This window comes from Abramis brama (genome assembly GCF_963993115.1).
Source record: "Abramis brama genome assembly, chromosome: 5".
Taxonomy (NCBI): Eukaryota; Metazoa; Chordata; class Actinopteri; order Cypriniformes; family Leuciscidae; genus Abramis; species Abramis brama.
Window position 1 is genome coordinate 28,374,349 of NC_139967.1, and position 26,112 is coordinate 28,400,460.

Below are 26,112 nucleotides of genomic sequence, written 5' to 3' on the forward strand. Positions count from 1 at the left end.
TGGTTCGTTTGGTCCTGAACAAAAAAAAACATGTAGTCCTGGTCTGGAAGACCTGCTGCAAAGAGACGTGGTTCTGATGCTTGTAACGAACTGTGATGGGCAACATCGCGACTATGACGAGAAAAAACAGGTATGCTTGAGCATTCTGTCCTTTTTAGGGCCGCATATTCTGACAACATGTCCCGTTTTTGGTTTGTTTACATGTCTTTGGTCCGTGTGGCGTTCATATTTCATTCGAACCGTACCAGATTTCGTTTGGAAGCGGACCAAGATCCATCTTTTCAGCGGTCTCGGTCCACTTGTTTAGTGTGCACCAAGGTTCAGATGACAGCGTTCACACTTATTCAAATGAACCGCACTAACAGAGCAAACGCACCAGGGCTCGTTTTAATCGAACCATGGATGCCAAGTGTGAACACACCCCCAAAAGAACTTGCGTCACCCAGCAATTTTATTTTTTCTAATGACAAGGACTATAACTTGTAACCCTAGCCAGCACTAGATACAGGAGATGACTAACATTTAGTTTTTAATTTTACACAGGTGGAGTGTGAATGTCTTTGTTTCATTAAAAAAATGATTTATTCTGTAAATACTGTCTCACTTTGGTCTTTAAAAAAATATTATTTTTTTACTTACTGCCAGCTGGTTGCTGAACTTTAAACCAGTCTAGCTTCCACTGTTAAAAGTGCTTTTCAACATAGAGTAAGTTTGCTTCAGTACGTTGCCCGTAGCATAAACTATTTTGATCTGAACATCCTCTAGGCTGTTTTTGTCTGATGGTGGGTAGTGTAATTCTAGACTGCTAAAAGAGAGTGTGGGTGGATTATTCTTGGAGCCGTTTCTCACACTGCTTTCATGCGTTTCTCACTTGTCCATTTAGTGTCACAGGTTTTCAACCCCCCTCCCGGTGAGGTCAGCGCTCAGCTGCCTAAGTGTTTGTTCCTCGTACCAGACGAGCCTGTCTCTCTCTCCATGACATTGCTGTTGTGCTCTTGCTATAGTCAGCACAGCTAGCTGGTGTGCTTAACAAGCTAGCGATTGTTGCTGTGCAAGTACAGTAAAAGAGGTTTTGTCAGTGCTGTCGAAGGATTGTTGCTTGACTAAATAAAGAATAAAGTTTTTTTTTTTGGTTGGAGTATTTAAAAAATGTCTCTTTTGGTCTACTAACTTTTGTAAACCTTTATTGTCATTGAAAAAGACACTATATCTCTGTGTTTTTATCTGTAATCCTAAACATAGTTCACATTAAGGAGCAGCAAAAGCTTAACTGAACCTTGTATTATGTGTCTGGTGAGTTTATGCTCCTTAATATGACAAAGACATGCCTGGAAAGAGTGTTTAAAAAGGGACCACTGTTTTAAGGGGTTACAAAGTGTTTAAAGAGCACTTTCAGAGAGGCAAGACAGAAGAAACAGTGTAAGTACTGCATGATTGGTAGAGGCAACTAGCCTATCACAGGCGGCGCAGAGCTGGGCTAAGTTTACACCAATAGTGGAATTTTTCCCCTTATGGAGTGAAGGTTGAGAAAGTGCTCAGTGAGTGAGGGGAGGCAGCCTGCAGCTTGTTCTAGTTATAAAACTATGACGGCTTGTAAGGGAACAGGCGCTGCTGCATGAGGACTGCTGTTTGACTTGGGGTAAGTGACGCTTGAACAATGAGGGATTAGGTTGCCTTAACCTCCCCAAAACCTATATAGGCAATGTTTGAATGAGTGTTACATGGTCAAGTAAACTTTCATGCATTTTACGTATGTCCTTAAAACGTACCAAGAAAGTGTTCAGTGGCTTGTTGTTTGTACTTAATGCACTGTGTCTGGCTCTCTAAATCATCTGAAAGTGTCTTGGCTTTCAGCGAGTTAATCTGTCTAACTGACGACAGGAATTCTCTGTCCGATGTGGAATTTGGACTGTGATATAAGCTCTGTTGATGGATATTCCTTGGCTTCTAGCTGAAAAGAAACTATTAACATTTTTACCTCTCTGTCAAGGTATTTCTAGTCTGCTATGTAGTGAGTGAGTGAAATGTTTCAAATATTGTCAATTGCATCAGACCAAAATGATCTTTGGGTAGAAAGAAATATTTGCTCTCCTTGTTTTCCCTTAACCCCACCCCCACCTTGCAAATGCTCAGCAAACACATGGAGTTTGTTTTGCCATGAAATTGTGTGGAATACATCTTTACATTTAGTGTTGGAAACCAATAGATGGGAAGTTCCACTTTGTTTTTTAGTTAATGGTTTGACTGTTCTTGGAAAAATCTTAGCAATGTATTGTATAAGTGTAAAGTGCTGTTGAAATGACTGACTCACACTGTTATGATTACAGGGCATTACAGTAGTGATCACACCGTTGTCACACCTTTGTGCCTGCAACCTTAAGAGTTGGTTTCAAACTTTATAAATACACTTAATGTACCAAGGACTCAGACTGAAGAACCATTCTGTCAAAATGTATTTCTGTTTTTAGAGTTGTTGTTTGTTTAAATCCTTTTAGAGAACGTTGTTGTTGTTGTTTGTTATAAAGCTTAAAGTAGTAATTCAAAAAGTAAGTAATTTTAAGGACCGATCATACATTTTTATAAATTGTACAATGATTAGATAACAACTAATTTCACTCTGTGTTTGTTTTTTCTTTTTTGCAGAAAAAGATGATGATGAGAAGGACCCTTACTGCTTGGAAACCCCATATGGTTATCAGCTAGACCTGGACTTCCTTAAGTATGTTGATGACATTGAGCGGGGCAACACCATCAAGAAGCTAAACATCCAGAGGAAGCCAAAAGTGGTCAGGTCCGTGCCGCCTCCTCGAAGCAGTTGCAGTGGCCAGACTGAGTGGACTTCAACAGACTCCTTGTCCTCTTCCAACAGCGATGAGAGCAAACAGTCATCCGTCTTCTTCACGCCTCAGAACCAGGTAGCCCCCCCTGGCCATACTGCCCAAGTTCATGAAGCTCCCCAAGCCTTTGTGAACGTCCCTGAGACCAAGCAGCTGCTGCCCCCACCTTCTCCCCGCCTTCTTCGCCATAACCCCCAGGTGGAGAAAACACTGATGGAGACTCGAAGGCGACTGGAGCAAGAGCGGCTCCTTATGCAGCCACCAGTCAACGAGCCGCCTCGCAGGCGACTGGCCAGTTTTGGCGGAATGGGCTCTTCCAGTTCCCTGTCCTCTTACAGTGGCTCCTATGGGCCAAGCCAGATTTCACCTAACTTGCATTCTTTCCAACATAATGGACATCTAGGCAATGGCGAGTACAACCCCTACTTTACATCCTCTATGGGTAGTTCAATCCGCCACAGTCCCCTCAGCTCAGGCATGACCACACCAGTGACCAATGTTAGCCCCCTGCACCTCCAGCACATTCGAGAACAGATGGTAGTGGCTTTAAAGAGACTAAAAGAACTGGAAGAGCAGGTAAAGACCATCCCAATTCTTCAAGTCAAGATATCAGTCTTGCAAGAAGAGAAAAGGCAACTAGTGTCCCAGATGAAGAACTCCAAGGTAGCGGGGCAGGGTCCATGTGGAGGTTTTAGGAAGCGCTCCTATAGTGTTGGCAGTGCTGATCAGTATGAGCCCCTGACCCAGCTCAGAACAGGCTCTGAACTTCACATTGAGGAGATGGAGAACACTGAGCAGAGCACCCAAAGGCTACAAGAGTTTAGGCAATTGACCGCTGAGGTGGAGGCTCTGGAGAGGAACATACAGGATAATGGTGAGGAAATAAAGCACAGCTTACACCAAACAGAGCAAAAAACAAACCAAAACATCCAGCGGTGGAGTCGTGAGAGCAAGTCCATTGGTGTCGGAGCCGATGAGAACATGAACGATGTGGTTGTTTACCGAAAGTCTCCTGGGAAAAGCAGAGATGTGGCTGTTGGAACGGAGCAGGAGGTGAGGAGCACAGGAGTTGGTGTGACTGAAGCCATGCTAGGAATGAGCAGTGAGGTAGAAGCTGAAATCGAGATGCAACACCAGACCATCGAAGCTCTCAAAGAGAAGATCTACAGACTGGAGGTCCAACTTAAGGAGACCACCCACCAAATGGAGATGGGAAAGCTAAAGCTTCAGCTTCAAGTGGCTGGATCGAGAAAAAAAACAGACAAGGGTATGATGGCAAGGCCAGAGATGTACAGCACTTCAGTGGAGGCCAGAGTGTCCACAGAAAGCCAAGGTGTGGGCAACCATGTTGAGTTTAATGATGCAAGCACAAATCATGTCCAAAAAATGAACTCAGTAGGCATTACTTGCAGACCAGATGCAAGGCATGTTTTGGTGGGTCCAGAGTTGCCAATGGAGCGGTGGGTTGTACAAGAACGTGCTGAGGTTCATGATCAGTGTGTCGGCAGACAGGTTGTGATGTGCAACAGGAGTGTGGGAGTGGAATTAAGTGTATGTGAAATGGGGATCAACACTGAGTTAACGGCCGAAGATTTAGGACTTTGCAAAAGAGAGGCTGAACAAGCCAGAGAGTTCAGGTCTATTGGATGTGGAGATTGTTCAGTGGATGTAATGGTCAGGCCCATCAAGGAGATGGCAACCCAGAGCACAGCAACAGATGATGTTCTCAGAACTGATTTTGGAGTCATGGTCTTGCCTATGTGTGCTTCACAGTACACAAACACAGAAATCGAGACAATAGCCAAGTTAACCAATACAGACAATGTCATTCTTACTGATTCCTGCACTAATACACAACCATACTCAAAAGACAAACAAGTAAGCACTGTACCAGTGGAGACTCGTACAATAGCCATTGGGGATGGTCTTGTAAAAGATGTGCCGGCCACATTAAAAACACGCTCAGTTTCAGTAGGTACTACAGCATCTGAGGAGGTTATGCTTGATATGTCAGCATCTTGCAAAACAAAAGAGGCTGGGGTTGGCCACATGAGCATACATGAAAACTTCTTAGTCGGTCAGAAGACAAGGAACATTGCCTGTGGCCCCTCTCAATCTCCTGCCCCGACCCATGATAAGAGTATGCCTGTGGTATCAATGCCATCAGCAGGACCCATCCAGTCACAGGCTGGGGCAGGTGTTGGACTTGATCACTACATAGAGAGAGTGCAGAAGCTCTTGCAGGAACAGCAGATGTTGCTTGCTCAGAACTACAGTGAGCTGGCAGATGCATTCGACCCACCTCAACAATCCCAGTTTAGCTCCATCAACAGTGAGCTAGTTACTACACTATCATCCATCAATTCAGTTATGAAGTATGGAAGTGTTGAGGAACTCTGCAATGTGGACCTTTTAAGGCAGCAGGAGAAATCAGACCACACCGTGAAAGGTTAGTTGCAGTTTGCTTGAACACTATATGCTCAATGTTCAAGGATCTATGCTGATTTTTAAAAGCTATTTTTTTTTGCATATTGCAATGACCTCATTAATCTGGTCTGGTCTTACTGGGGAACTGTTGTGAAAATGTTATTTTAATGATCATAATGATAAATATTTCACTGTCCCTTTTTAACAATCTGGAATCAAAGAACATACAAACAGAAGGAAGAAGAATATCACTGAATAATTAGGATAAATCAAGTTGCTATATACACTCAGGCCCCTGCTGAGAATGTTGAGGAATAGGGACGAGACACGAGGGTACACGGTGCGTTTGTGTCTGTAATGATGCCTGACACGATCTGACAGGGCAGAGTTTTCTCTGACCCTGAAAAATGCATGGGGGGCTTTGGATCTAATCCAACAGTGATCTCATCTTTTTTGGAAGGCAGCAGCTTGTGCTAAATGCCTAGTTGTTGTTGTCTTTGCTGATGCTGATTCATAGGTCCACTGTGTTATGTAATGTACAGAAGCCTCGTGTAAAGATTTTCTCTCTATAAGGCTAGCCTTATGAAGCATATCCAAAGTATCTTTAAGTATGTGCACAAGTACTGTTTTTATTTCCAGGAATGAAGGCTTAAAAATGGTAGGAATCTAAAAGTTCTTAGTCCAGCGGGCTTTTTATTTCTCTCTCTTATCTTTTATTTAGAAATACCAGCATTTTAGCATGAATTTTTATGGAATGCTCTGAAGTTATAAATAACATTTCCTTCTACTCTGTAGAGAAGGGGTAAGCGAGAATGAAGGAGATAATTTTTACATGCGCATCAGAGTATTATGACCAATGAGTCAGTCAGAATTGCTGTCAAGATTTAGTGTTTCCATGTCTGCTGTGATCAGATTTGGCTCTAGATTAAGCAGGAGATGCACTCAGGTATTCTCCATATCATACATTCTTTTGCTGAAATGTTTTTATTACATCACAACATTTGGTGCATGCCAACAAAAGACCATCTGATATCTAAACCTGAAGAATTCTAGAGTCTTGAATTCAGATTCATACCATAACCATTGCACATTGCTCTGTGAGATAATAATAAGTAAGAACAGCATTCTGACACACTTTTATGTGATCTTGAGATGTCCTTTTCATGCAATTCTGTTTTGGCAGGAGCTATATTATAATGTCGTCTTGGACGTATAATTTGAGACCGAGCAATTTATGTACAGAAATATATTGCTGTTCCTCACGTCTGCCTTTTTTCTGTCTCTTCTTGTTCTTTTTATCCAGAAACGCAGATGGTCAATGCAGTCCATTCCCACTCGAGTAGTGTGAGAACAGAGGTCACACAGATAGAAAATGTATATACTGACGACTCGCATGAACAGAGTACAGCTACACAGAAAAGCCGCATGGACCAGCAAATGTCCACAGCATTGCATGGTACTGTATGCCCAGTTCTGTCACTAAACAAGAGATATATTTGTAAATATTTTTTCAGTTATAGTTGATAATCAGTGTGTTGCTTCCAAGTACTATAAGACTGCAAGTAACCATTATAAAATAAGCCACTTCTTCATGTTGAACTCCCCTTGATGGATGGTTTTTTTCATGAAGCCACCCTTGTGTGACTGTCTTAGGAGAGCATGTAACAGATTAACAGCTTCAAGGCATGTAGTTCCAGGGATTCAACTGCTCTCACCCGTCAAAATAAGGGAAACGTGGATAATGAGTGCCTTCATCATCTACTATGTTCGAGATACAGACAGTCAGAGGGAGTGTGTCCATCTGTAGGGCATGTTCTGGCAGTTCTCAGAACTGTTCTTTTTTCAGTCTCCGTGGAGAGGGGCGGTGATCCTCTTCGGTATTTGGCAGAGCAAAGCCTGTACTTAACATGTTTGCCATAGCTTTAGGCTGCGGGATGTTTCTTTTGCTTCACATAGTTTTTTTTCTAAATGCATGTTCTAGCGGCGCTTGATGATATTTTCTTCTGTTGAAAATGACAACAAATTTGGACATTCTACATGTCTGTCAGATTTGGAAAAGTAATGTAGCCAACTCCAGCTTATGGTCCTGATTAGCTGTTGCTGGCTAAAGTAGATTCTACTTGTTCATTTCCCATTACAGCAATAACACTGTATTTCATAAATCATGATGTCAGCTTTATGTGTTTCTTTCAATTTTGAAAGGGTGTGTAGATTTCTGTCTGCATTTGTGGTGGAGGCAAAATATTACTTGCAGATCTATATTAAAATTGTTGCACTAACAATATGCATGTAAATTTGAATACTGACTACTCTTTGTACCTGGAAAATTATATGATTTAAAATGTAAATAATTAAGCTATACTTTAACAGTATAAAATAATAATAATTGTTGATTGCCTGTATTTTTCTTTCCTACTAGGCAGTCACAGCACCCTGAAGTCCATCATGAAGAAAGACGGTCATCAGGGACCTAATGGCACAAAAAAGAACTTGCAGTTTGTTGGTGTGAATGGAGGGTAGGTTCTCGTTCCAAGTAAGAGGAGAAAATACATTTCTCACGGAAGAAGTGTATGATAAAAAATATGCCTGAGTTGATGCTTATCAGTTGATTGTAAGGCATAAAAAAAAAAAAAATTGAAGGGGATCAAGACCCAAATGCAAAGCTTTTTACATGACTACTTACAAAATAGCATGACATATTACTTGTAGTTTAGCTTAAGCTGCCACAACATTACAATATAAATGTATATATTCTTAGTAACCTGCACATGAAAGTAGGTATGTTGCCATGAAGAATAAGTGATAAGTGGTTATTTTACAAAATCAGTGCTGCAGTTGAACAGTCAGACTAAGGTACTCTAGAGTAGCATGTACATGTGCATAGATTCAACTCCATGCTGTTTTCCATCTCTAGGTACGAGACGACATCGAGCGATGACTCCAGCTCAGAAGAGAGCAGCTCCTCTGGGTCAGAGGATGAAGGGGAGGAGAAAGACAAGATGGCGAATGTGAGAGAAAGGCGGAAAGAAGAATTCCGAAACAATGAAGCAGTGGATGAAGATAGAGACACTGAAGATTTAGGCCAGGACAAAAGGCAGAGGCAAGTACTGCCAGTAACTCTTAGATCCACATGCAACAAGTGATTCATAGTTAGTGTTGCGTCATTTATGACTGTAGAGCAATTCAAGCATCTCTTGCATTAGAAAGAGAATTTAAGGTATTTTGGATGTGATGTCTGCAATGTAATATTTTTTAAAAAGTGGAATGTAGTCTCTGGAGGCAGGAATGGGAGCTTTGTATAATCATATCAGTTAAGAATCCTGCATACCAAGCCTGACATGAGTCATGAGAAAGAGTCCTAAAGTAATGCTTTTCATAATCTCCAAGTAGTCCTCTTTCCACCTGGAATTAACATTATTTCATATCTGGATAGTTTCTGGATATTTTTTAGCTAGAATGCATTTACACTTTGCATTTCAATGCGTCTCCAATGTGATCAGTTACAGTAGAGAGCTGATCACACTTACCCATGCTAAATGGAAAACGCTATTTATACATTTTCAACCATTTACTAATTTAAAAAAATACTTTGGCAGATAGTTCTAAATGCATTCAGACGTGGTCTATTATGTTTCCCTAATTTACAAGCATTCCAACAGTAAAAGATGCTAATAGAGATTAGAAGTGAAGGGGAGAAAAAAATTAAGTTTTAAATCGCTACTTTGAAATTTGAATAATAGAGAGATGTGAGTGAGGACTTGGGGAGAGAAAAAAGAGATTCCTAGTTTAGTCCAGTAGGATCATTCACAGGATATTGTTCATTAAATCAGATAACCAGATCACAAGACTGCAGTCTCTGTTGTCTTTTTCTACATTGTGAGAGCCAATAAGCCACAAAACAGACACACGTTCTTGTCAAATTATTTCACGTTAAGAAAATACCAAGCAGAGTCTTTTTTTACTAATGGGTAAAAATAGAGCATGACGGAAAACGTGTCCTTGAGTTGTGGATAATTATTTTTGTTACAACTTCTGTTTTACAGATTATGTACTTGTATGCAGGTAATGGAAATACATTAGCATTTACATCTTTGTCAAGTGTTCAGAATCCAGAATGCCCTGATCACCTCAAAATGTGGTTTTCGTTTGTTATCCAAAAATGTATTTTTGTCCTTTACCCAATACTGGTTAGCAGTCAGAAGTGTCATTCATTTAGTAACACTGCTTTTTTTTTGTTCTTCCCAGGTATGAGTTGAATGAGAAGATGCTTTCTGCATGCAATATGCTGAAATCCCACCTCAACGACCCCAAGAATCTATCCAGTAAAGACGTGGTAAGATAATATAACCCTGTGTAAACCCTCAGTGCACAAAAATAATATCTTTGATTCTAGATTAGTATAATTAGTTTAGTATAAAAGTTTTGCTGTTTTTTTTAAAATTATTATTATTTTTGATAAGTCAGCAACTCATTCAAAGCAAATTAGAGTTTTAGATGTTTCTTCATGCTCTGCTTCACTGCGCCTGAACGGGAAGGAAATTGGCTCCTTTGTGGTTAACGTGGTGTAAAAGAATGTTGGATCAACACTTATTTCTGCTGACCCCCGAGCAGAGGGTCTGAGCTGTGCACTGACAGGCCTACTCTTAAGTCCTGCCTCAAGTCAAAGCTGTATTAGCCCTGAATTTCAGAAAGGATGTGTCTAATAAGTGGATGTAATTTAGACTAATTAGGATCATTATGTAACAAGATGCTGGATGTTTCTCTGTTTTGCTTCTGTTTACCAATCTTACGTTTTTACATTGATTTTGGGAATCCTTCCATGTTGAAGTGTTACTACAATAGAGCACAATCCATGTAAATCCCCTGTAATACATTCTGATTTCAATCATATTTCTCATTTTGTGTCTTTCCAGAGGCCATATGTGAACACAGTGCAGCACGAGTGGTTCCGTGTGTCCAGTCAGAAGACGGCCGTGGCAGAGATGGTGGAGGATTACCTGAATGCTTTCAGAGGCATCTGCCCTGCCCTGCTACAACACATTGTAAATATGGCTGATGGCAACGGAAACACTGCCCTCCATTACAGTGTATCCCATTCCAACTTCCACATTGTGAAAAAGCTGCTGGATGCTGGTAAGTATGTGACTCACATTCCACATTTCTACATTTTCTTTTAAAGCCACTTAGTGTACAGCCAGCTATTTAGAGCAGTGGATGATTGACGAGTGTGAAGGTGGAGTGTGTTGATGTTGTTTGGGATGCGTCGGCATGAATAAAGTCACATGTGATCACATACGTAATCGGATCACAAAACACTTCGGGCCCGTTTACACCTGTAGTTAGCTCTGTGCATTTGTGATCGGATCAGCAAATACAAATGTTGATACTAGGGATGCACCAATACCACTTTTTCCAGAACGAGTCCGATTCGATACTAGTACTTGCTGATACCGAGTACCGATACCTGTATTTTCATTCCATTTTACTTTTTTTTTTATTTTATTTTTTTATATATATATATTGGGAAGAGAAACCAAAAGAATATGAATCAAATTAGTTGGCTTAGCAAATAGACATTTCCTTCAGTTATTTTCATGCCAAATTATGCCTGTTAAAATGTATTGTAGGAACTACTGTTACTTTCACTGTTCATATTATTGTCTTTAATTTAATAGCACAATTCATATTTCGAGCTGCTCCAGCAGGGCTCAACCAGTCAAGAGCAGTGAGTGATTTTCTCTGTCTTTTGTTCTTAGATTAACATTGAGACGAAGACAGCAGTAGTTTTATTAGGCTGCTGTCACTTTAAGAGCTGCACGTATCCAACATACTGTTACATGCACAGTTTCTTTTCAACTGTTTACATTCACTTAAGACATAACCGACTATGTTTCACAAGGATACTTGCCTATACGGGCATTTGTTACATAAATTGTCCATTAAAGCACAAGAAGACATAAAAGAGAACACGATTTAATAAACTTAAAAATTATTTTGCGCGCTGTCTGAGAGGCAGCTTTTCTGGGCACGCGCTTCGGATGTTTGCACACAGAAAACTTATTGAAAACGTAATGTTATTACTGTACCTCCTTCCTGAAATAATGTAGGGAACCACTCGTTATACATAAATCATGTAACAGTTGATGTTTGTATTTGCACATACGATTTAGATTTAATTCAAATGACGCATGTGTGCTGAACAATCAGCAATCAAAAGTAAGCAACCGAAGTGTGTGCTCTCTCTCTTTACCGTCAGTTAACGTTGTTTTTATTATCAATTCCAACCAAACTACAAAATTTCCAGCAATGTCTATGAAAAAGGGTTGTGCGCACGACAAGCTCTCATGTCTGTGCCGCTGTGCGCTCAATACACTCTGTGTGTTTCGCTTCTCAGCTCGCGCACAGCAGCTATATAGGCGTATATAGCTGTATTTGTTTAACATTCTATTATTTCGATACATTTACTTCATATATATCCTCCTCTGATATATCCATTCTGCTCTCTTTTGCTCTGTTGTCTGTTTCTCTGTCACAAGCACTGAACTGCACACGCTGCGTGGTATTGGTTGTTGGTATCGGATCATTATATTGAGTATGAGCGCACTTCATTGGAAAATCTTACCAAGCCCAAACTTTTGAATGGTAGTGTATGTAAGCTAATGGCAAATTCTCCAGCCACATCCAGAATCAGGCCATTTCCCAGTGTTCCCCCTCCAAAAAGCACCAAAGACCTCTCTGAATACCACATGATGAGGTGCCTCGACTCCTGAAAATAAAAGCCCATTATCCCAACTTCTTTGTGCTCCTCTACTATCTGACTCTTTTCGGGCAGCCCCCATTGTCTCGATTGTCTGCTTCCATTCTCAGACCCTCTGGCCATCTTTGCCCCATTGCCAGTCAGCGAAGCCCCGCTTTGGTCCTTCTCTTATTCCACAGCCCATGATTCTGAGTCTGAATAGCCTGCATCTCTTAAATTCACACAAAAGATGGCCTCCTTCCAAATGCCTTTACCTCAAGGGTGGGCTCAGCGTTCTCTCTGATTCCCCTGTTCTCTCCTGTTTCATCACAGACGTCTGCAATGTCAATCAGCAGAACAAGGCTGGCTATACTCCCATCATGCTAGCAGCACTAGCTGCCGCGGAGGCCCCGAAGGACATGAGGGTGGTTGAAGAGCTGTTCAGCAAAGGAGACGTCAATGCAAAAGCCAGCCAGGTCAGTGTGATCCGACAGTTACGCTGAAAGTGTTTGAGCATTAACAAACAAGAATAAGCTAAATAGTATGTTTATAAATGCGCATTAACCTAGATGAATAGCTTTCCACACAGTCACTTTAGACGTGTCTAAGCTGATCTCACTGACCCTGTGAATTCAGGCTGGTCAGACGGGGCTGATGCTGGCTGTCAGTCATGGCAGAATGGACATGGTGAAGGCTCTGCTCGCCTGCGGCGCAGATGTCAACATCCAGGACGATGAGGGCTCGACCGCGCTCATGTGCGCTAGTGAACACGGCCACGTTGAGATAGTCAAGCTGCTGCTGGCTCAGCCGGGCTGCGACGCCACACTCAGCGATAATGTGAGTGAGCAGAGTCCTCTTTTAAACTAGATAATCCACCAAATATGTTTAATGAACATGAATCATATTTCTATAATGTGTCTAACTCGTTTTTCTTAGTGGATACTGCAGTATTGTTATGAGACAGCAAGTAAGGCTAATGAAGCGTTTGACCATTTAGATGTTTTTGTTTTTTGTCCCTAGGATGAGAGTAATGCCCTGTCAATTGCTCTGGAAGCGGGTCATAAGGACATAGCAGTGTTGCTGTATGCCCATATGAACTTCTCCAAAGCACAGTCACCAGTGAGTGACCACAGTTTCACATTCAGCTGATATGCAATGCATTCATTTTATCTGTGTATTGTACATTATGATAATAATTCAAAATGTCTTTCTTTTGAAAGAACTTGAAAAATTGGGATATTTTTGCACAGAACTAATATAAAGAATCTTGACCTGTTTCAGTGTTACAGCTGAGAATGACAATTTATTTTGTAATGCTAGAGTTTAGGGTCTTTTATAATGGTTATAGATTTTGCAGCTGACTCATGTTTGGCTCTTAATCATACCTTTTTATGTCTGTAATCTGTTCACAGGGTACGCCTCGTCTTGGGAGGAAGACTTCACCCAGTCCTACAAGGAAGGGACATGTTTGATTGGAGAGCTTTTAGCCCACCCTGCCCGAGCTGCTATTTTTTTCAGGTTCTGCCATGCCTACCATTTTCATCAGCTAGAAACCAAATCTAAAGCTAAAAGACTGAAAACTTACTTCAAACCTCAACTAATGGATAGTAGGCAATTATACTGAGCACTTTTGCAAATGTCTTCTTAGTGATGTCTTTCTCCTTGGCTTTCAGATTATATAATACAAACGGACTTGCTAGCTAAGAGTCAGTCCTTTCAAGACCTCAAATATGTACTCACCTTGAATGTATTCGAAACGAAGTATTTCCTCTGCCTGAAATCACCAGCATAATATCAGAGCTAGACGTCAACTGGAACGTGGCTATGGAGTTGCCTTCAGAATTTTTTTATTCTCATATAAATGTGTCATTTTATAATATATGAAAATGTCTTGGTATTTTTCCTCCTTTAAGTGGCCTAAAGCTTATCTATAGTCCTGTTCAAAGCTGATCAATCAATAATTTATAATTCCAAGATGTGGCCAATGTTGCCTGACAATGAGTTTTATATTTGAACCATGTATAATGAGTTTTATATTTGAACCATGTATATGCTGCCCAGTATTTTCAGGCTTTAGAGTTTAAATCTTTTCTCCTCTATCAAAACCTCAGCAGAGATGTCCAGTGCGTATCACAAGTTGAAATACAGACTTTCAACTTGTTTTATACATATGTTTCTAGATTGGAAATGGTCCTTACTTTTATACTTGCCATTTCATCTATTTAAAAATCACAGTATTTAGGAAATTAAAGATATATTTACCAATTAAAAGTTTTTATCGGAAATAATTGTACTTTCATTGTATATAATGTATGTTTGCGATCTGTAGATGCAATAGCTTTGGCTGGTCTTTATGTAATAAACTTATGTCTTGCATCTAATATGTGGCTTTTCGTGTAGTCACAAATATAATAACAGAAAACTGCCGATAGTAGCCTATAACTCAATAATAAAGTACTAAAATGGCATGGCTTGTTCCTGTTTTTTTTTTTTTTTTTTGTCTCTCCTCCTGTGAAACTTTTCTTTCAGTAGTTTCGTACAGGTCAACAGTACAATGTCTCCCTCTACTGGAAAGGAGAGCTAATCTACACTTAATGAATTTAGGCACGACTTGCTGTCTCCTTTCTTATTAGGCATGCACTATTATTCAAACAGGAAATATTCAGTTGAAATGTAATTGCATACATTAAACGTATTTTTAAACATAATTTCATATTAAACATTTAATTTCTTACTATATTTTAATAAAATGGGCCTAATTAAAACTGTGCCCCTTAATTAGCTTGACTCTGTTCATATTCTTTGCAGGGGTGGGATTTGCAGGCATGAAAATATGATGTGAGGAGTGACTTTTAGTTATGGACACACTGCAAAGAGAGTTATTATTATTATCATCATTATCATCATCATCATCATCCTCAATGTCCTGACTGGTTATGGCTAGTTAGCCCCTGCTGGTTGATACCGTAACTACACCATTATGCTGCTAAAAACTTTTTTTTTTCTCTACTAACCATGATCCAGAATAGGGTATTCTGACTTTTTTTTTTTTTTTTCAAGCAACAGTATATATTTTATTATATTTTATATAAAGTCAAAAAGAAAGTCATTATTTTCCACTACACCGAAATTGTAGTATTGCAGTTAATTTGATACCCTGTCTGGACAGTGATGTCATCTAGCTCATGGGTTTTCAAACTTCTTGATCGGACAGATCCAGTAAAAAAAAAAAAAAAGAAGAAGGAAAAAACTGCAGAATATTCCGTTTTTATTACGTTGCCTCTGTAGCTACCCTTTACCTTCAAAGTACTTTAGATATGTTTTTTTTATTTATTATTATTATTGTTTGAAAATATTTTTGATAATAATTCTTATTTTCTCTGAACTTTCCTGATATCCCCGGACCCTGTTTGACCCCCCATCCCCCCCTCCCCCCGGCCAGTTCCAACTCATCACATTTGATGAATCATGAAACTTTCTATTTCTTTGAGACCCATATACAACAACATTTAAACACGCTTTATAACGCAATCCTCGCATTTTGTTTTGTGTCTTATGATCTATGATTTCAAGAGACACTTGGGAGTGACTTTGGTCTCAGTGGGAAGAAACTGAACATAAGCTCCCACGCGCACTGGAATGCACAGGTTTGCTCGCGCCAAACATTCGCCTTTTGTATCAAACCTCAGACCCCCCCAGCCCCAGCCCCCCTTGCTCCCCCCTCCTTATAAACGTTTTATAATCCGCTGGCGTGACACATTCGCAGCAGAAGAGTCTGACTGTCCTTTACCACCTGTCAGGATGAGTGATGAAGAGCAGAGTAACGGCCCTATGGCTGTCAGGAAACCGTCCCGTATGCCCAAATGCTCACGCTGCAGGAACCACGGCTTCGTGTCTCCGCTAAAGGGCCACAAACGCTTCTGCAACTGGAGGGACTGTCAGTGTCAAAAATGCAGACTAATCGCTGAAAGACAGCGGGTCATGGCAGCCCAGGTAACGTTACACACGAGCCAATCCTCGATAGGACCATGCAAGTTCAACCAGAGTCTGATTTGGGTTTTTATTTTTTCCTGTTTCGTTGTATCCTCCGCTCTCGTGTGATCTAAATGCATTGTTTGTGTTTGTGTAAGTGTTGTTTATAAACTTTTAACTTCTCCATATTTCATGCCTTGCCTCCCCCTGTCGGTTTTTTTTAATTCATCGTTACTGCATCAACCGCACCGCATATGTTTTTAGTCGGTTTTCCAGTTTACAGTCGAGTTTACAAATAATTGGACTGTTTGCTACAATAATCACGATAAATTGTTTACAAGCATAGTAACGTTTGCTAGCTAAGTTACATTGTTGAACAGTACAGATTTTGCGACTGTTTCAGCTAGCTGCAGTTTGGCGCCGATATTTTATTTTTTATTTTTTTCGAATAAAACAGGCTGCGGAATAACTATCATTTAATAAGTATTATGAAATTGAATTGTTACGAAATTCTATTTTAAATGTCTCGTGATGCTTTAAATGCATTAGAGAGTGAACTTGTTGTCCCGGCTGGGCCTTGAGTTTAATGTTTGTCGTGTTAGGTGGCCTTGCGGAGGCAGCAGGCCCAAGAGGAAGAGATGGGCATCTGCAGTCCGGTTAACCTGTCCGGTTCAGACACTATGGTGAAGAACGAGGTCGTGGGTGATGTGAATGTGTTTACTATCAGCTCAGGACCGCCATCACCCACCAACAGCAGTGCCACCGCATCTCCCACCAACCTAGGTGAGAGAGAACCTGATTAACGAAAACGATACGTGTCACAAAGGATGGCCTAGGCTATATTTCAATTTCTCATATGGTTTTGAGTCAAAAGTCCAGTTAAAAAATGGATGTGGTTATTTACAGTATGCTGGGTTTAAACATTATTTTGTAAATGAATCTAAGCAAAAATTCAAGCGTCAACATATCCATTATAGCCTTTCTAATAGCTGTTTTTGGGCAACACATGAACAAAATAAAATCACACTGGGATACATGTGGCAAGAGTCAAATATATATTCAAGGCAGATTTTAACTGTAAGGGCGTCTTTCAAAAATGTCTGGTTGGGGCAAGTTGTCATGCTACAGTTGCGGTCAATAGTTTGCAAACACCTTGCATAATCTGCAAAATGTTATTAATTTGAACAAAACGATGGAAGTTGCAGCGCATGTAAACTTTTGAACTGGGTAATTTTATGTGAAATGGCTTACTGAGGGGAGTACTAAATACAAATAACATGCAATTTTTATTTTAATATTTTATTTTGTTAAAACTATGAACATTTTGCAGAAGGTAGACAAATGATGAGAATGAAAAAGGTCGTAGTAATGAAGCTTTTTTTAAAATACTTTATAAGGCTCTCATGATAATATAATTTGATAAAATGCCTTTTAAAAGAAAAAATGTTTAATGGTTTTACTGAAAACAAAGCTCCAAGTAGTGGACATGCAAGCTAAGTGAATAGAAACTTAAAATTGATGGTTAACAATTGATATTGAATGAAAAAATATTTTCATTCAAACTTTCTTTTCTTTTTTTTAAACTTTTGACCACAACTTACTGTATTTGTTGTAATTGTATGAAACTGCATTCATGTCATTGCTAATTTATTGTACATTTAAACAATGTTTTTTTTTTTTTTTTTTTTATTACATTTTATGTACTTTCAGTTTCATTACAGTTTCAACATGTTAAACGCTATCTTCTTTTTTCTCTCTCTGGTAAATAATGCCATAAATGTTCAGTAGATTTTTGTAGTCAAATAGTACCAAAGTTAGGTAAAGGTAATTAAATTGACTAAAAAAAATGACCCTGAGCAATTTTACAGCAAAAATGGGATAACTAGCCCCAGTCTTCCCTAATCTCATATGAGCACTACATTTTTGAGTAATTTGTATATTTATACAATGGGGCTGTTGAATTGTTTGTCCTGCATACGAGTGTTTTAAGGACAAAAACCTGACTAATGTCTTAAAGCATAACATCTGAACAATGTCTTGAAGTTTGGTAACCGTAGTATAAGTGGAATAATTGACAATGGGCCGTTTAATTATTAGAAAATAACACACACCCGAGGCTTCGTGGCCACAGACATTACCTCGGGTGTGTATTATTTTCTAATAATTAAACGGCCCGTCGTCAATTATTCCCTATATATTTAATTTCAGGATTCTTTAAGCCAGACAAAAATCTAGTTCCGAAAAAATATAAAGAAAAAAATCCTTTTAGTCTCAGAAAATATTTTTCCATGCAATATCATGTTAACAAAAACAAAAGAAGATATTTTGAAGAATGTCGGTAACCAGACAGTTGATGGACCCCATTGACTTCCATAGTATTTTTTTCCTACTATGGAAATCAGTGGGATCCATCAACTGTCTGGTTACCGACATTCTTCAAAATATCTTCTTTTGTGTTCAGCAGAAGAAATAAATTCATACAGGTTTGAAACAACTTGAGGGTGAGTAAATGATGACAGAATTTTAATTTTTAAGTGAACTTCATTTAAGGTCATTTTTAAAGTTCTATTCACTTGGCTTGTATGTCCACTACTTGGAGCGTTGTATTTAGTAAAAGCCCTTAATGCAACAAAACCATTTAACATTTGTGTTTTGAAAGGCATGTTATCAAATTCTATTATCATGAATGCCTAAGAAGCGTAGCATCAGAAGTTTCATTACTACGACCTTCTGAATTTGTCCATCAATTTACACCCTCTTATTAAAATAAGACCTAAGCTCAACTCTTTGTAGGAGGTTTCTGTGAATCAGCCCTTTGTCACTTAACCATGGGAAAACGAAGAGATAAGTACATCTTGACCCCCTGAACTATCCACTGTGTGTGAGTGGCAGAGGAAAAACTAAAGGAACCATGACCATGAACATCTTGTAACCATCTCATAATTCTCAATTCTGCCAACCTCCTCAGAACACTGTATAGTCAGTGAGGTGCACATCCATTCTCATAAGGGGGGCGGGAGGCTATCAGCGTAGATGGCGATTGTGCCGTGCCAGACCATGGCAGTGTCTGTTGTGTTCGATGAATGAGAGAAACATCCTGTTCCTGGTTCTCCGATAGGACTAAGGAAGGAGTTGGATACCAGACAGGTCAAGGTTGTCTATGCTCTGTGATTTAGCCAGCTGCCTCTTGAGTTGCTGAAAGATGAAGCAGGAGTTACTGGCGGTTTTCAGAATTTGTCGTCCGAGATAAAGTGACGCATGACACAACACACATGCAGACAAAATAACTTCTCATGAACTGGCATTTTAGATTACTGTGAATCCGTGCCATTACCGTCATTAAAGAATATTTAAATCATTACTAAATTTTGTGTTTGTTGATCATATGCATATGTTTTTCACTAATGTGTGATACCCATTGCAGAATAGGCCATTCCAGGATGACACACAAGTTTTGTCATTGAAGCATGTTCTATTAGATTCTACATTTCACGATTGTCAAGATTCGATATATATCACGAAACTGAACTCACAATACTATTATTGTGATATGCTAAGTCAAATGGTAAAAGATTAACAAAAAATGTACTGTTGATTAAAATGCAAAATTTGGTTTTACATTGGGGTGGAAATGAATAGACTTGGACTTGGTTCTGGTAACCCATTGCACAGGACAATGGTGACACCAGAATAAAAATAGTCATGATTCTGAAGCTAAAAATACAGAATTATTTTAGACGAATATGCTTGCACTCTGTCAGTAACTAGATATATTTAAAATAATGTAGGCCACTTTTTATCAGGACCCACAAACATCCCCCCATTGCATTATTACACATTACATTCAACATCATATTAGTTTAATGTAGTGCTGACACTGAACTCTGTAAACTTGAATTTTTTCTCACATAGTAATTTTTATTTTGGGTGAACTTCTGTATGCACAATACATATAGTCACTATCCACACGATATATTGTTACACAATATATTGTTACACCCCTAATAATTACTAAATTTAGCATTTGTTGATCATATGCATGTTTTTATGCCTTACAAACTTTGCCAACTTTTTTTTTTTTTTAAAACATTTGCAAGCATGTGTTTTTTTTATGTTAGAATAGCTTGAAAGGAATACGTTTCAGTTGGTTGATTTAAAAAAAATAGAAACTGTATAATTTCCAATTTTGTATATTGTGTAAAATTTGAATCTGATGGATTTGTCAGAGAATTTTGACCTATTGTCTGATGTTTCAGAGAGCCGTTCCATGCTGGCTCTGAGCTCTGCAGTGCCCAGCAGAGGGCACAATGAGGGCCCTTCTGAGCTGATGGTGGATGCCTCCTATTACAACCTCTACCAGCCCACACCGTACACGTCCTACTATAGCAACCTGTACAACTACCAGCAATACCAGGTGAATAAATGTGCTCCTCACGTCAAGTGCAACTGAACTGCTCTTTCAGGTTATAAATTAATGTTACATTATTAATTCTACACTAATATATGCTTCTATTAATATATATTTATTATCATTATTATTAGTAGTAGTAGTATCAGTAGCTTAATACATATAAATATTATTTAATAATAAGTATGGACTTATTTAATATGTACTAAGCTACCTAGTCCCATTTGCAATTCATTTCAGGAATCTTTACTGTAAATTTGTAAACAGTAAGTTGTTGCATTATTTTAATCAATTGCCCTTCTCCTGCTAAATATTACATTTATCTTGGTTATTCTGGCTTCACATTAGTTAAAAAGTTTGCTTCATTATATTTTATTATTTTTTTACACACTAGCTATGGTATTTCTTTACCATGAAGTGTCACAGTATTTTACTGAAGAGTTGCGTCACTGTAAAAATAACAGGAAGTGTTCATGACAGATTTTAAGTTTGTACTTTCAAAAACGACTCAAATTTATTTTGAATTCATCTACTGACCCCAACCCCCAACCCCCCCCCCCCCCCCCCCACACACACACACACACACACTATATAATATCTTCAAACCAACCCTTTAGACACACAGTACCTCACACGAGCACACTAGCAAACATCCATGTGAACGCCAGCATGTTGCACACACCTCCACACTCACCCAGTCTGCGTTCCATGTAGCCCAGGCCATGGTAATAAGGTGATTAAGTGTGTTGCAGCCGTGTTGATAAGGGCTGCTGTCATTGGACCCGGCTGCCTTGTTGAAGTTGGCAGGCCGTAGTGAGCTTCTGTCCTCGGTGCACAGTGATAATCCTTGTGCCATCGTTCCAAACCACTGGCCAAACACAGCAGGAAGGTGTGGAGCTTTCATGCCACGCTACACCTCTTACAGGCTGTTTACATTTCCCCGCTCCCCCTAGCCGGAACCGCAACTAATTCTGTCATTGGAGGTTTTTTAACCCTTATCCTCATTGTACGACTATCACAAGACAACTGATATATATCAAACAGTGTAAATAAGAACTGCTTTCAATTAGTGTCACTGTTTTTGTTTTATCAGCTAAATGTGTTTTTGTTAGTTTAATATTGTATTTAAAAAATCCTAATCTGCAAAATCACATATTTCCAGTTTTCTAATCATGCTGCTCAGATACTGACGCTCTCACTATTCTACCAGTAAAATATCTTTTTAAAAGAGTTCTGTTTATAGTAGTTGCATTACAATTTTTATTTTATGTAATATAACATATTGCTGGTGTAACTACACTGTAAAAAGTTATTGTTGGTTTAAAGTAAAAAAGTAAGTTACCTGGTTGCCTTAATTTTACGTTCATTGAAATACATTTTTTTTTTGTTAATACAATGAAGGAGATTGGTTTAATAAATAGACACTCAAAATATTATGTTATCTGAACCACATTAATTATCTAAGTTGATCTGACAAAAGATAAAAAGTTTGTAAAAATAAATTCATGATTTGTTATCACATGTACTGTTCAAAAGTTTGGGGTCAGTAAGATCATTTTTATTTGAAAGCAAGAATGTATTAAATTGATCAAAAGCGATGCTGAAGCAAATTATTTCTATTCCCAATGCTGTTTTGAACTTTCTATTCATCAAATAATCCTGAAAAAGTTGTATCCCAGTTTCCTCAGAAATATTAAGCGGCACAACCGTTTTCAACATTGATAATAATAAGAAATGTTACTTTAGCAGCAAATCAGCTTATTAGAATGATTTCTGAAGGATCTTGTGACACTGAACTGCTGAAAATTCAGCGTTGCCATTGCAGGAATAAATTACATTTTAAAATTATATTAAAATAAAAAAACTTATTTTAAATTGTAATAATATTTCAGTTTTTATTCTATATTTTATATATTTGAGCAAATAGATGCAGCCTTGGTGAGATTAAGAGATTTCTTTCAAAAACATGAAATATTACTGACTAAACTGTATAGTACTTACAAAGTGGGGTCAAAAAGTCAGAGACAACACTGGAGAAAATGCTTTCAAATTATTTAATGATTTTATAATGTTAAAAAAATCATTACACATGAAATATAATTGTAACTATTTTGAGCTTGATTGCAAAGTCAATATGAATTTCAGAATTTCTTAGTATTTGGTATGTCCTCTTTTTGCTCCAAAAAGAATCTTGTTCTTCTATGAAATCTGATCTTTTGTACAAAAGATTTACATGGTCGGGATCACAAATTAGCTTATTTGATTAGTGACCTGGAAATAGTGCAGACTAGCGGGGGCTAGGCGTTTCCATTTGTAATGATAAAGACATGAACATATTAACTGTATGGTTGAAGATTTAACACCAAATTATATTCAGATGTACTGTAATGGAAACCATTAGCCAGATGCAAACCATGCAATTCTGAGGCCAGGCACATGAATCTGTCCTGACAGCAGCTCTCCAGTGTGGACATTGTCTGTGTCAGACTATACTGCACAAGTTTGAAGATGTCTGTTTGAAGATATCCAATTGGACAGCATGAAATTGAGGGCATCCTCAAAGTCATGGACCATTCAACTTTGATATATCATCATTGTATTGCAACAGTTTTACAAGCCCTTATTAATCAGCCAAGACTCACTGCCACAAGAAAGTGTCTTCATACCATGATATAAAATGGCTTTCATATGGAGATCAGCCTGTGTATATGGACTCCGATTTATATTGCAAAGTATCCCTGTTGTATCAAATCTGATCTACTCAAGTGTGAAGTGAATTCAATCTATATTTCTCCAGGGAGTGTTATATACACACGTCAGTGATGGGGCCATATTTCAGCATATTTGTGCAGTTGGGTCCCTGATGGCGACATATTGCTCAAGGGTCACCGCCTCCATCTCCTTAGTGTGTCCCAGGGTTTGAATTGCAAAGGTTAATGACATTTCTCATATGAAGATACAGCTTTGCTGTTTAAGCACAGCTCTGTAGAGGGGGAGTGACTTTAATTCTGATCTCACATTGCCTGATTTAACTATTTGGAAGATGCGTGAAGGAAATATAATGTTTTTTTAGTAAACTGTCGCTGCGTCCGAAATCGCATACTGTCTAAGTAGTACTACATTTGAGTTTACTTTGTGATGTTCTATATAGTATGAATGTGGGTAGTATGAATGAAATTCGGATGTACTACATCCGCCATGTTGTTACTGTCACATGACTTACCAGCATCAGTTGCGTCGCTTCACTTCCATTCATAAATCCCCTCCCGTGGCCTCGTGGGATAATAAATTGTCCAACGAATGCGCACTTCAGAATCTCGGCAGAAGTAGTAGCCTAGGTCACCCAGGGACTTTTGACTGCTGTTTTTCAAATACTATGTATTCGGACTACTTTTTTGGCATACTCTTTTTCACATAGAGTAGGGATGCATTCGGTTTCGGATGCAGCGCAAGACTATTAGTTTAGTCTTCGTCTTTGTTTTATTGTTTTAGTTTTCATTAGCTATTGGTTTGTTTTTAGCTTTTAGTAAAATATTAATTTATTTAAAAGGTTAGTTCACCCACAAAATAAATTCTGTCATTGTTTACTCACCCTCATGTCATTCCAAAACCATAACACTTCTCGCTGAAATCTGAGTGATATCTGTCTCTCCATTGACAGTCTACGCAACTACCACTTTTTCATTTAAAAATGTCATAAAGAGATTGTAAAACAAATCCAGATGAATTGAACAGATTTAATTTAGGCTTTTATTCGCATATAAACGTTCATCAACTCGCACATCAGTTGGTAAACGGAAGCTCAAGCATGTTCGCTTGGCGTGCGAGAACCAATGAGGTTTTCGTGTGTTACGCAGCACGTTTGAGCTTCCGCAAGAACCAATGAGGTTTGTTCTCGCGCGTCAAGCAGGTTCTGTTGAGATTCTGTTTATGTTTGCTGATCAATGTTTATATGTGAAATAAAATACTAAATTAAATCTGGTTATCATATAAAGCGATCAAGTCTTTTCAGAACATTTGGACTAAACCACTTAATTCATATGGATTAGTTTTACGATCTCTTTACTTCAAAGTGGTAGTTGTGTGGACCGTCAATGGAGGGACAGAAATCTCTCAGATTTCATAAAAAAAATTGTGTTCCAAAGATTCAAATTTGTGTTCATTTGTGTTCTGGAGATGACCGAAAGTCTTACGGGTTTGGAACGAAATGAAGGTGAGTAAATTATGACAATTTCATTTTTGGCTGAACTAACCCTTTAAAGGGGTCATATAATGGTACATGCACTTTTACAAGTTGATTGTACTGAAATGTGTGTTGGCAGTGCCTGTACACAGCCATCATAAAATGATAAAAATCCATCCAGTGTTTTTTTTTTTAATTTTCATATATGTTTTCCCCCATCTCAAATCAAGCCGTTCGATTTTGTGACGTCACACGGTCGGACGCCCCTCCCACGATTGTTGATTGACAGCAGCGTTTCAACACAGACCCGCCCTCGCTCATGAGCGAGCTGTCAATCATAGTCTGCGCGGACCGGCGTGGTCATTGTTGATACGCTGGAGCACTGTCTATGAGCAGAATGGCGTCTAAGCGATTGTGGTGTTCTGTTCTTGGGTGCAATAAAGAACACAGCAGCGCTTAAGACGCAGTGGCTGAGTTTGTTTTCGAAGGGAATATTCCCCACGATCAGCGTCAATGCTTTCATGTTTGCGCAAATCATTTCACACACCAGACTGCTTTACAAACGAGGGTCAGTAAAGCTGGTTTTGCTAAGAAACTCCTGAAAAAAGGATCAGTACCAACTATTCGTGTTCCTGCTGCACCTCCAGAATAACTGAAGTGAGTGTAACTTTTTATTAACCTTTATATTAATCTTTATATTAATCTTTGCAAATCGCTAGCACGCACGACGTTCTCAATATAATTCATAATCCCACATTTATAATGAACAACACGTTATGGTTATTGTGTTATTATTACAAACTGTGTACGCACAGAACAGAGGGGCGGGGTGAGCAAAGCTCATTATCATTTAAAGACACATGCACTTAAATGGCGTGCTGAAAACAGAGCTGTTTTTGACCAGGTAAAATTAGTTTTCTAACAATACTAATGAGAATTCTTAATTAAAGTATATTACAAACTTTTAATTTAGACCCTAAAGAATCATATTAGCTTGTACAAAAATGGCATTATATGACCCCTTTAACATTTAGCAAGAGTTGTTTTTATTTATATACAGTATGTTAAAAAATGCATTAAAATTGTACAGTAGTGGCTAGGGGTGTAACGATACCCTCATGTCACGATTCGATATATATCACGAAACTGAACTCACAATACGATATTATTGCGATACTCTAAGTCATATGGTAAAAGATTAACAAAAAATGTACTGTTGATCAAATTGCTAAATTTGGTTTTACATTGGGGTGGAAATGAGGCTTGGACTTGATGCTGGTAACCCAATGCACAGGTAAATGGTGACACCACAATAAAAATGTTCATGATTCTGAAGCTAAAAATACAGAATTATTTTAGAACATACTTACACTCTGTCACTGACTACATATGTTTAAAATAACGCAGGCCACTTTTTACTGGTAACATAAGACTTTTGGCATTATCAGGACCCACAAATATAGGAGAATTAAAGAAATTTGTATTTAATGTAGTACTGACACATGACACTAAAACTCTGTAAACTTGAATTTTTTCTCACACAGAAATT

General features: G+C 38.6%; 2 protein-coding genes across 8 annotated transcripts in view; both read left to right on the forward strand.

The window, feature by feature from the left end:
• Nucleotides 1-14,468, forward strand: part of kank1a (KN motif and ankyrin repeat domains 1a) — a 46,835-nt gene extending 32,367 nt beyond the window's left edge. For 4 of the 7 annotated variants that reach the window (XM_084113967.1, XM_084113970.1, XM_084113968.1 and 1 more), the window contains 10 exons: nt 2,644-5,286; nt 6,568-6,720; nt 7,684-7,780; nt 8,179-8,364; nt 9,510-9,597; nt 10,178-10,397; nt 12,334-12,476; nt 12,637-12,837; nt 13,021-13,119; nt 13,413-14,468. In XM_084113967.1, coding sequence (XP_083970093.1) covers nt 2,644-5,286; nt 6,568-6,720; nt 7,684-7,780; nt 8,179-8,364; nt 9,510-9,597; nt 10,178-10,397; nt 12,334-12,476; nt 12,637-12,837; nt 13,021-13,119; nt 13,413-13,472 — 3,890 coding nt within the window. In that variant the 3' untranslated portion in view covers nt 13,473-14,468. Of the gene's footprint in view, nt 1-1,421; nt 1,640-2,643; nt 5,287-6,567; nt 6,721-7,683; nt 7,781-8,178; nt 8,365-9,509; nt 9,598-10,177; nt 10,398-12,333; nt 12,477-12,636; nt 12,838-13,020; nt 13,120-13,412 lie in introns of those variants that run through there. The other 3 variants (XM_084113971.1, XM_084113966.1, XM_084113969.1) reach the window with 3 other exon arrangements.
• A 1,333-nt stretch (nt 14,469-15,801) lies between these two features.
• dmrt1 (doublesex and mab-3 related transcription factor 1) overlaps nt 15,802-26,112 on the forward strand; it is a gene marked incomplete at its 5' end in the record, with an annotated part of 30,422 nt that continues 20,111 nt past the window's right edge. The window contains 3 exons of the mRNA XM_084114887.1: nt 15,802-15,993; nt 16,575-16,755; nt 20,229-20,386. Of these exons, the coding sequence (XP_083971013.1) occupies nt 15,802-15,993; nt 16,575-16,755; nt 20,229-20,386 (531 nt within the window). The remainder of the gene's footprint in view (nt 15,994-16,574; nt 16,756-20,228; nt 20,387-26,112) is intronic.